Below are 11,242 nucleotides of genomic sequence, written 5' to 3' on the forward strand. Positions count from 1 at the left end.
AAAATGACTGAAACTTAATTCTAGCCTTTCTACTTCACATTTGTCAACCGTTACAGTCTTTACTTCACTTTTAAGACGTGACCCCTGGGAGTGGGACACATTTCACTCTGTCTAATGCTAGGCAATTTTACTTGCCAACGGGGGTGGTCCAGGGCACTTCAGATGTCAATGGGTTAAGCTATTGTTTCACTAACAAAAGCACTACCTCATACATAAATGTACTAAATAGCTCCAAATGTAAACAGGTATGTTTTGGAAAGCATTTCCAAACACATTCGCATTTGTGCCTTTTTTACAAATGTGTTTAAAACAGTCAGGTAAACGCAGATGCTCATCTCTGACCAGTACTGAAATATGAGATGTGAATACAAGACTTCTGTTGGACATCCCTTCACAAATAATTATTAAAATCTTACGAGTAGTTTTGAAGCTATACTGTCGTGCACGGCTTCCCCAAAAATATTCTATCCAACAAGATCATTCCTTAAAAGTCCTTGAAAGCTTGATGAAGCTGAATATCTGCTTTCACCATAATAATATTATAAAGGCACCATAAACTGTTGAAAAGTCTCTGATCGGCTCGCACCTGTCTGCCCATAAGCAAAGATACAGGCATTGTAACCCTCAAATGCATTCTCCAGGACGTCTGAACCAAGGTACTTATAAACTTTCTCTTGACCTAAAAAGGAGTTGCAATACATCAAATTTTAATCGCACAGTAAGCAGCAACAGTGTACCCCACAATCTCAACTTCATCCACCTCATGCATGAACTAGAAGAAGACATCGTGACTTTTTTACACATTCAAGGCACTAAAACTGTAAAAATCATTTAAACAAAACATAAAAGTCTTGACATATATTTCGCTCTTCAAGCCTCTTCAGTCTGCATGGTTACAATTTTTATAGTTTTAATGCGTTGAATGTGCAAAAAAAGATGCAAAGTCTTTTTCTTCTAGTTCAAGTTATTCTAAAACATTCCTGACCTTGGTGTTCAAAGTTGTTCAGACACATCCACCTTGTGCATTCTTAATAGCCCACTTTTGATATACAGTGTATTAAAATTCAGTGCTAAACAAAAGGCATCATCTCAAGGCTATGGGGAATAAACTCATACAAATGCTTACACTTATTCCCCAGAGCCTTGAGATGATGCCTTTTGTTTAGGACTGATTTGTAATATAGTGAAAGTGAGCTAAATATTATGTACATGTACACTACTGTAATTGCTGTAATTGCTATATTTGCTATTACCTGTAATTGCTATTTTCTAGGCAAAGCATCTATGCAGTTACAATGTAATGATGCAACTTAAACAATAATTATTGTGTAAAGAAGCCCCTACCACCATTGTCGTCATCATTATTATAGTGCATCTGTAGTGGTTCAATTTTTTCTGGGTTTAACTTTTTTCAAACCAGTTTAAGTTTGATTTTTCTTTGTCTAATACCAGAAACCCATAAAGGGTTGAAACGTGTAACGTGCGTTCACAGCTTCTGAATATTCAGTGCAAACTGATTGGTTAAATGTTTCAGTGCTAAGTACCATATTTGGAAACCGCTCACTCTTGTTGTTCCAAATATGGTACTTAGCAAATTGAATATTCAGAAGCTTGTTTCCCAGCACAAAAGGGGCCGTTACACGTTTCGACCCTTTAATATGGGTTTCTGCTAATACCTGTATTCATTTTCGTAATCAGAAACAAAGGAAAATCAAAATTGAACTCACTGTCTGGTTTAAAAAAACTTTTTGAACCAAGAAAAAAATAGAGCCACAGCAAATTATCCACTTGATTGGTGCAGGTATTTTTGTGTAACTCTCACCCACTCTTTTCAAGAGGGGCTATAGCACCACCCCTTCGAGTAGTGAATAATTCAATTACATGTAGGTATGATGGCACATATCTGGTGGATCCACTGGATAAAATAATTTCTAGCCAGTCAATAATTAATACATGTACTGCTACTGGACGACCAATTATCTTAACTTGTTAATACTGCTTTTCAACTTTTGGATTAACTGCACCCTGGCCTGACATTACTTAGCCTTGGACTGTGAATTAATTTGCTTTGAGTGTATTGTTCTGGTACAGGGTGTAAACTGCAGGTTGCCGTTCATTGTTTCACCATAGCTGAAACAACCCAAATTTTTTCTAATGCTAACATTAGAGTAGGTCTGAACACTATACTTTAGATAATGTTTATTAGCCTAAGGTTAACACTTCTGTAGAGGTTTGGGTTGTTTCAAGGAGCAAGGATGGCACAGTCGGTTAGTGCGCGGCCTTCGTGCAAGAGGTCCTGAGTTCGATTACCAGATCTCGCATCCTTGTTTCGACTTCTTTCCTTTCCGTGTAGCTAAGTAGCTTTAACTACATGTACCCGTAAAACGGAGCACTGATGGAGAGGGGGGAGTAAAATGAGCGCACCGTCAACCTCAGGTTTGTCAGTTGAATTACTGTTATGAGTTATCGACATTAAATATGGTTACTTTGCCAGCCCTAACCTGTAACCTGCAACTTGCACTTTCCACCCTCCGTAGTTCTGGCATTTTGTGGACAGCCAAATTCCTCAGTCGATATACTACTTACAGTAATAATGGTCTTGCATAAGACTAACACCACTTCAGAGGATTCAGTACTTACTGGCATATTTGCTGTTAGTTTCATCCATTGACCAAAAGCAGTGATCAAATGCAAACGTCTTGGTGGGAAAGAAAAAAAAACAATATGAAAAGTGCAATCAAATTAAGTCAATAGTAACAAGCAAGCATCAGATTGTTGTATGCTGATGACCATTTGCCTTACCATTACGTACCCTTACTCCAGGCACAGAGCCATCTCCTTGCTTACTCCCGGGAGTAAGACTAAACAGATTTCACTCTAACGCCAGACAATTTGAAAAAGTATGTTCCCTCTATTAATAATAATAATTATTACAAAAGTGGTTTCACTTTTACGTTAAGTTGGTGACTGATTTGAGTAGAGTAAGTGACTGGAATGCCTGCCCAGACCTCTCTGGAAAATCAGAAATCTGGAAAATGAGATTTCCAGCCTTCTGGGCAAAAAAAATTAAATTGCTGTTTCTAAGTAATGGGCAGGCAGTATGCATTAAAACATAAATACCATATACAGTCGAACCTCGATTATCCGGACCTCGATTATCCGGATTTCTCGATTATCCGGACTTTTTCTCTGGTCCCAATTTTGTCATGAATATTTATTAGTCACGATCAAGATCCGGAGCCATCTTCTTTTTAAAACTACAGGGTTGAAACTTGAAGTAAAGGCTACACTATGTGACGAATGTTTATTCACGATCATCATGTCCTTTAAGTGTAAGCGATCCGTTCTTTCGATAAAAGATAAACAGGATATAATTTTGCGATTAGAGAAAGAAGAAAAAGGAACCAATTTGTCAGCTGAATATAGCGTTAGTAAACGGCAGATATCTGATAAGATCATGACGTTTGCCGACATGTGCACAGGTGTTCACAAAAGACAGTGAAGATGTTTTTCAAACGATTTGTAAATGTTTTGTTTCACGATTAAATGTCGCTTTCTTAATGTCATCAGTTTTTGTTCCTCATTAATATGCATATTCTCAATTATCCTGACCCTCGATTATCCGGACTATTTCGTCTAGTCCCAATGAGTCCGGATAATCAAGGTTTGACTGTACCATTCTATACATGTAAACTAAGGGTGTGTTCAATTGGCCGTATTCCAGAATAAGAATACAAATTCATGGAGTGACGGTCTAAAATGGTATGTTTGGCATTTTGAAGCAACAAGGACAATTAACAGGTGTTTGACAATTTTAATGTGAATCTCATTAAAAACGAAGGATTTAATTTCTAACGTCTATTCCATGAACTGCATTCCTATTTGGAACAAGGTCACTTCAATGCACCCCTAATTGATCAAATACAACAGGTTGGAACTTGTCATATTCAACAACGTGAAAATAGACATCTCACACAAGATTGCGTTATTTAATTTAAATTGATGTCATGTTTTTCACATTAAAGTGATCCTTAAATATCCACATGGACATATTCAAACTAGTTCACCTCAAAACAGTATAAGCATTAGTATTAAAAGGAAAATAAAAATGAAAAACAAATTATCATGATAGTTAAATATCCGTGTTCATGACAGGAAGCTCTAGTCTTGCACTCATTACATCACGTAGGATCTCTAAATTACCCCCAAGGAAATTGTTGCCCTAAGAAAATTTATCATCAATTCTCCGGAGGCATTAATTTTTCAGGAAGTATGTACCAGAATGAAGTTAAAAAAAAATCTTGTGATAACACATTTGTACCAGTATCAGACTAAATATACCATAAATATGCTTTGGAGTACTAGACGTTTTTAGAATGGTTTTTATTCCAAATAAACAATATTGTTATTTAAACTTGCATTAATTAATGTAGACAAAATAGAAGAAAATATCTTCTGCATACCTTCGTATGTTTCCTGTATTCCAAAAAATTGAGTCCATAGAGAATCAATAAACATGTGAAGAATAGAAGAATAAAGCATATAAACTTTTGCCCTTAATCAGTCGGAAGGCATGGCCTAAATCTACAAGATTTGTACAGCAAAAAATATTTGATGAGCAGAAGTTACGCTAATTACTTTGAAAACTGCCTCTGGCGATTTAAAAATCACAATGAATTCTAATGAGAATTTTTTTTTTTAACTGCGAACAAAATGGCACTCGGTTGAAATTAAAAATACCCAGGGCTGGAAAAGATAAATGTTTAATTTTTTAAACAAATAGCTAACTGGCACGCTTCCTTTGGCACGTTTTTCTTTTGTTTTTACTTTTCCATCTAAATAAACTCTATTATCTCCAGTGTGCTTGAACGTTTTCAAGGACTCGTAAATTTTGAACGATAAATTTGGATTATCAAACGTGATCAGGCGAAGGGCCGTCGATTGCCTCATAATGAATATTTAGTTTTCGATTCCACGATAGAAATGAATTCTACTCCAGGGAAAACAATTACTGTCAGAACTTTTGATGACAATATAATCACATTTGCCTCTTCGAAAACCAAAGACAAATATAACGACTGCAATAGACTAAGAGGATCCTCTTGCTCGTAAGAGGGTGCAAAAACAAGATGTTGAATAAAGACGACAGTGTTTAACGATGAGCGATCCAGACAAAAACAACGTCCGGGAAAAAGCCGAAATGTCACGATAACATTCTCACAACCCCAGATAAATTCGAGATATAATTGAATACGTTATGCAATATGATAATAAGAGCAGGTTTATCCAAAGAAGGCTCGTATATTCGACAAAGAGAAACCCGCTGCAGAAATTACTACACAGAGGAAGCCGACAAAATACAGAAATCGAAAAGTTTTACAAATTACGAAGCTGGACACTTCCGCAAAAGTTGACATAAACAGCAATGGAATATAAGTTAGCCATTTCCAGGGATTTCCACAAGAAAAATAGTAAAATCAACAGAAAATTTATTTCCTGTCAAGACAAACACCGAAGAAGCGAGAAAAATGCTAACATGGATAATATAACGGTTTACGGCTATTTATCTGACAGGTAGGAGGTAGATGTTAAATAGAGATGATCAATCGATTGTGCCCTTTCCATTAAATTAAATTGCCAAAATTGTCGGATTTCAAACTTCACTGCAACATCGTTATTTGATTTGGAGTAAACAAAACTAAAAATAAACGAATCTGAGAATTTTTTTTTTCACACAAGCCTTACGAACAATTCAATTCCAGAAGCTTCTAAATATAAGAGATCGTGTTCGAAAAAAGCACTGACCTGTCCCGTGAGCCGCCGGCAAAGAGCATGGTCTGTGTTTCGTCCATGTCTACCACGCATTTCGTGCCCAGCTCGATTTCTGAGAAGTCAAGCAAACGATAAATTTCTTTAATCCTGTAAAAAGCAAAATGAGCGCTAATCGCCAGTTTTTAGACTGAACCTAAGTCGCTTTACCCACCTCGTCGGTTGAATGGTCTCACTCGAACAGCCACCTTCACTTTAGAACTCATTTCTTTTGATCGCTTATTTATCCGTCACCTGGCGTCCTGCTAAGAAGATTTATCTTTATCACGACGCCATACATCACACACTGATCCGGTGAATCCTTTTCTTTATTATTTGCTCTCGAAATAGACCTTTCCTTCTTGATTTGCTGCTCAGAACATCATACACGCGACGCCATGTCTTTTTCATCACTAATTTAGCTACATCCGGGAGCTGTCAAGACACGCTTTCCGCATTCCTTATAAGGAATCCACCAATATGAGAAAAATGGCGCGAAAAAACAGAATGGAAAGGAAGATACAACCAAGCTCAATTTAATTATTTCCCGAGAAAACAACTCGAAAAAGTGCAAAAAGAATGACCAAGTTTATACCTGCCAACTCTCACGCCTTAGGCGTGAGTCTCACGCCTGCGGGTTGAAAACTTCGATCTCACGCCGGCTCACGCTTTCGGGCCAATTTCTCACGCCTGATTGAAAAATGTGAGTTGCTGACGTCTTGCTTGACACAATTTCCAAAAATATGTTAACTCAGACCCATGTAAGGAACGAAAACCATGTGTAAAATGAATAAATGAGCGAGCTCGCGTTTATACGCGTTTATACGTCTTCGGAAGACTTCGGACGTCTTCGGAAATCTTCAGAAATGATCGTGTTGTCTTCAAAAATCCCAGCACTCCCAGGATAAAAATCTCACGCCTATATCTCAGAAAAAGTTGGCAGGTATACAAGTTATTTAATATGAAAAACTATCGTAGTCCTGAAAATGCCTAAATTTTAAATATGGTCATTTACAGAGGTACAAAAGTTTTTATCGATAGTTTCATTTTCCAATTGAATCGGCATATAATTTTCCTCGTATTGAGATTATGAGAAAAAAATCTTAAGAATCTCAGAATCTCAGTCGTACAATTAGCAGTGCTTTATTACTCTCGTAAATTTTACAAATTTTCGGGCAACACCGTTGCTGGAAAAATTGGCGAACGAAATTTTTTCAAGCTATCTTCGCAGCCGCAGATGGATGATCTCCAGATCTCATGTATTTCAAATTATTTCTGCAGCGGTTCCACTAGCTATATCAACATTTCATATATTGGTCGTTCATGCGAAATTTTATCAGCTTCCGCTTTCATAGATTTTTTTCCATAAAGCTCAGACCTTGCATCGGCCCTTTTACTTTATTCGTTCCTTTGGATTGGTGAAGGGATCGGAAGTTGCAAGGGGTTTTCAAGGCGTCACTTGCTCGTTGACAAGTTGCTAACGTGACAAGTGTCTCGCATTTCCGCAGCTAAGTCACTTGTCTCGACACCCCGAGGAATTTGATGTATATCAGACGGATTGGCTGCTTGAACACTCTGTGCAGCCCTTCCACACCTCATTACGTGGGATGTCTGTGGCAGACCACGTTCCAAATTCCGTCAAGTGTCGTTTTCATCGTAGTAAGATAATGTTAATTCAGTACCCACGTGCCTGTCAAGTAGCTCTTTGGCTATTGTCATGTTGGACATACAACATGCATGTCTCTCACATCCAACATACACACCACTTCCCTTTTTCGAATTACTGCGTTCTCAGACTAAATTCGCAGGAAAAAAAGGTATCCCTCAAGTGATCTCCGTCTGCTTTAAAGACCGGCTCAAACGTCGAACTTCACACGTTCCGAATCTACGGCAAATAAGAAAAATCTATTATTTCCGGCACGTTTGAAACCCTACGTTTGAACGGGGCTAAAATGAGATACCAACCTACGTCTCCTTTGGGATCGATTTTGTCGACCAGGCGAGATCGAACAGCGATGAAAGTGAGTTTATTACACCTCCCGCCTTCACTTCCGGTTTCCACCGTAAATTCCTTTATTGAATATGAGCGCATACCGTCAATAACATTGATTCATGAAAACGCTTGAAGTCGGATTACTCGGTAAGAAAACTAAAACGTCACAGGAATTTAAAGATAAGGAAAAACTTCAGTTATATAACATCTTTTAGTCTTCTGGCTTTTGTGATTGAAAATTTCGCGTTATGTGTTTTATGGAATTTATGCACGCGTGACCTGAAGGTTCAGGTCAAGTTTTTTTAAAAGAAGTGATTGGCTAGTCTCTTCTTCGAATTACTGCGTTCTCAGACTGAATTCGCAGAAGAAAGTATCTCTCAAATGATCGATCTTCGTCTGCTCTAAGAGCTGGCAGCCTAAGCCTCGTGTGAAATCGATTTTGTCGATCAAGCACGATAGGAAAGCAATGAAGGCGTGAATGTTACACCTCTTGCCCTTATTTCCGGTCAAGTAACTCAAATTGCTTTTATTAAATGTGAGCACATACTAATAAGTCGCAAAGGAAACGTTCGATTCTCGTCACACTTAACCTTCAATTCCTTAGCGTTTTTACCACCTCCCTTGTGACTCTCAGTCGGCTTCAGGGATCAGTGACGTTTGCAACCAACCTTCTCATTTTATACGGGGCACTGGATCCCACGTAAAGGCTACCAGGCGTCTTGTTGCTATTAGCATTGCAAAACTAAAGTAAAATTAATGCGCTGCATGCATGGCACTTTGAGGGAGACTTTCTAAACGAGAGGGAGAAGTGATCGCACTTACATTACTGTATCTGGACAATTTAAGAAATTGTTTCTAATACATAGGTGAAAAAAATAGGTGGCCTTTTTCAGGCATCTACGAGAGACATATTTATATAAATGCGAGATTCGTCTATGTAACCCGCACTTCAAAGTCTTCAAAATATATACATTTATTTCATTCAATCAGTCAGTCTTATGGCACTTTTGATACCATATTTACGACGTAGTTTTTGTTTACTTGGATGGTAACGTAACTTTCGCTTAAGAGTTCGTATTACCCATTCGGAGTTCACGAGCTTTCAGGCTAGGCGGATTGTATTTTAGTCTCCCTCGCAGCCGCTTGGGGAGGAGCGTTGCGTGACGAGACTAAAAACGACTGGGAGGGAGACTAATTGTATATGCACAAGAGAACAATTCAACATATCGCTCTAGAAATCTGTTATGCAAATATTTTTAGAAACACGTCGCAACATATATAAGTATGACGAAATGAACTATATCTGGAATACTGTATAACTAAATGAACGATTTGGATAATTATAAATATCGTTTCCTTTTTTGTAACGTGAGTGAGACGAGGCAAGTTAAAAATATAGTCACGAGGAAAAGGATATTGAAGAAAGACCAGTTGCTTAGCAATGGGTGAAAGGACCACCAAAAAATCACAGGATTCGAACCTACGATCTCATGCATTGGGAGGGGAGGATCTTGTGGCTCAATGAGTAGCGCATTCGATCAATGTTTCGGAGGTCGTAGGTTCGTATCCTGCCTAAAACTCTGATTTTTCAGTTGTCCTTGCAACCGACGCCAAGCAACTAGTCTTTGATCCTTGTCATGAGCAAATATATTGAAAATTTATTCCATAGAGTCGATCGAGGCCTGTATATTTCTTTTCGTGTGGGTCATCTCGCGACCATAGTCGGTCAGTTCGTTGGCTAGACAGCCAGCCATTCAGTCAGACAGTCGAATGTAACCCAACTCCAACAAATTGAACCTTTTGGCCTCACTTTCAAACGTAAGATTCAAAAGAATATTTGACCTTGAACGAGGCCAAAAGTACGATGGCCTAAGAGGGTCACAGTCAAGTTTCAATTTTTCACAGTCCAGTTTTAATTTTGCACAGTCCAGTTTTATTTTTATTCACAGTCCAATTTTAATTTTGTGAGTCGTCACCAGTTCTCTCACAGGTCACAGGTCACAGGTCATTGTTTCACCAATACAGAAAGTATCCTAAACATTCATAAAAGCTAACTTAGGCCTGATTAGGCCTAAACAAAAGGTTTTAGGCCGAAGGTTAGCTTTTATGAATGTTTAGGATACTTTCTGTTTTGGTAAAACAATGACCTGTGACTAATGAGAGAACTGGTGACGACTCACAAAATCAAAACTGGACCGTGAAAAATTAAAACTGAACTGTGACCCTCCTGGGTCATCCTACAAAAAGGCCGATTTGCAATCAAACAAAAGAATACTAAAATGGCGGCCATTTTGGAATAAGGAGTAACGTGATTCGTTCATTCAAATAACTTGCTGAAAATAGTGTGTGAGGAAGATCTGTCCAAGATTCCTTCTTCTTGAAAAAATATTTCGTAAGCAGTCATATATCCGGGAGGTCTATAACTCGTAGTCAAACTCCAATCCACTTCCACTCAATTTTCCTATCACTTCCTTGTCAAATCTCTCATCCATCTCTGGGGTAAAATGATTCTTCCAATCGCCAACAACACCTTTCCTGAGAGTCTGGGCAATGTTGTCGTCTTCATCTGTTTGTTTGTAATTTGAGGAATTCTTCATCATTCCTTTGAATGTACATTGCTCAGCAATGCGATTGATAAGCTCATCTGACAACGGTTTCTGTAGGAACTTGGCGATGGTGCGCACATTGGACGGTAAATCCTATGAAAAAAAACGGTAGAATAATCATGAGTTCCAGTGCGCCTCACGTGTCCGTCGCATTTCTCCTCGCGTGCTCTCTCGATGCTGCGCATGTTACGTCATCAAGGACACACTGAAAGCTGGAACACGGTTTGATGTTATGCTCTGATTGTGGATTGAAGATCGATGAGTACAACCTACAACGTTACGATTCACGACCCAACTTTGGTGTAGAAGATGATAAAGGAGGAAAATCATTACTCCCTGGAAACAATATGGTCCGACTATAACAAACAGCCCTTACGTGATCCATTCCGATCAACTTATCAAGATTATGCCTTATAATAGACGTAGCCAGCCCACTCGACACAAGACTAAAGAGCAAGCAACAGGAGGAAAAGGAAATTTTACCAAGACCTTCAACGAAGCGTTTGGAATTGTCGCCAAGCGAAGATAGCAACTGACATTAGGGCTGTCGAAACTGTGCTAACGGGACTTGATCTTGGAAATACAGAGTGTATTAGTTCTGTTACCAAAAGCGGGTATTCATTTTAGGCTCTGTAAGAATACTCAGGAAAGTCCTAGACAACTAATGGCTTAATGAGATCGGAATCAATAAGGGAACCTTTGCTCACAGATAGCATCATGCTAATGATTTGCCACTTGACTTCAAAAGGTAGGAAGAACAGAAGTTTTCAGGATTGCCGATCGAGAATAAGATATTTTTCCATCAGCAACAAAATTTGCGACATGAAAACAACAT

General features: G+C 38.4%; 2 protein-coding genes across 3 annotated transcripts in view; both read right to left on the reverse strand.

Moving 5' to 3' along the window:
- LOC138003453 (kinesin-like protein KIF13A) overlaps nucleotides 1-6,223 on the reverse strand; it is a 54,757-nt gene extending 48,534 nt beyond the window's left edge. For both annotated transcript variants that reach the window (XM_068849535.1, XM_068849533.1), the window contains exons 1-5: nucleotides 5,984-6,223; nucleotides 5,806-5,884; nucleotides 4,464-4,476; nucleotides 2,641-2,698; nucleotides 587-679 (exon numbers count right to left, since the gene is read on the reverse strand). In XM_068849535.1, the coding sequence (XP_068705636.1) occupies nucleotides 587-679; nucleotides 2,641-2,698; nucleotides 4,464-4,476; nucleotides 5,806-5,884; nucleotides 5,984-6,035 (295 nt within the window). In that variant the 5' untranslated portion in view covers nucleotides 6,036-6,223. The remainder of the gene's footprint in view (nucleotides 1-586; nucleotides 680-2,640; nucleotides 2,699-4,463; nucleotides 4,477-5,805; nucleotides 5,885-5,983) is intronic.
- A 3,995-nt stretch (nucleotides 6,224-10,218) lies between these two features.
- Nucleotides 10,219-11,242, reverse strand: part of LOC138002886 (sulfotransferase 1B1-like) — an 11,630-nt gene continuing 10,606 nt past the window's right edge. Inside the window, exon 4 of the mRNA XM_068848873.1 lies at nucleotides 10,219-10,500. Coding sequence (XP_068704974.1) covers nucleotides 10,219-10,500 — 282 coding nt within the window. The remainder of the gene's footprint in view (nucleotides 10,501-11,242) is intronic.

The sequence above is a fragment of the Montipora foliosa genome, chromosome 5 (assembly GCF_036669935.1).
Source record: "Montipora foliosa isolate CH-2021 chromosome 5, ASM3666993v2, whole genome shotgun sequence".
Taxonomy (NCBI): domain Eukaryota; kingdom Metazoa; phylum Cnidaria; class Anthozoa; order Scleractinia; family Acroporidae; genus Montipora; species Montipora foliosa.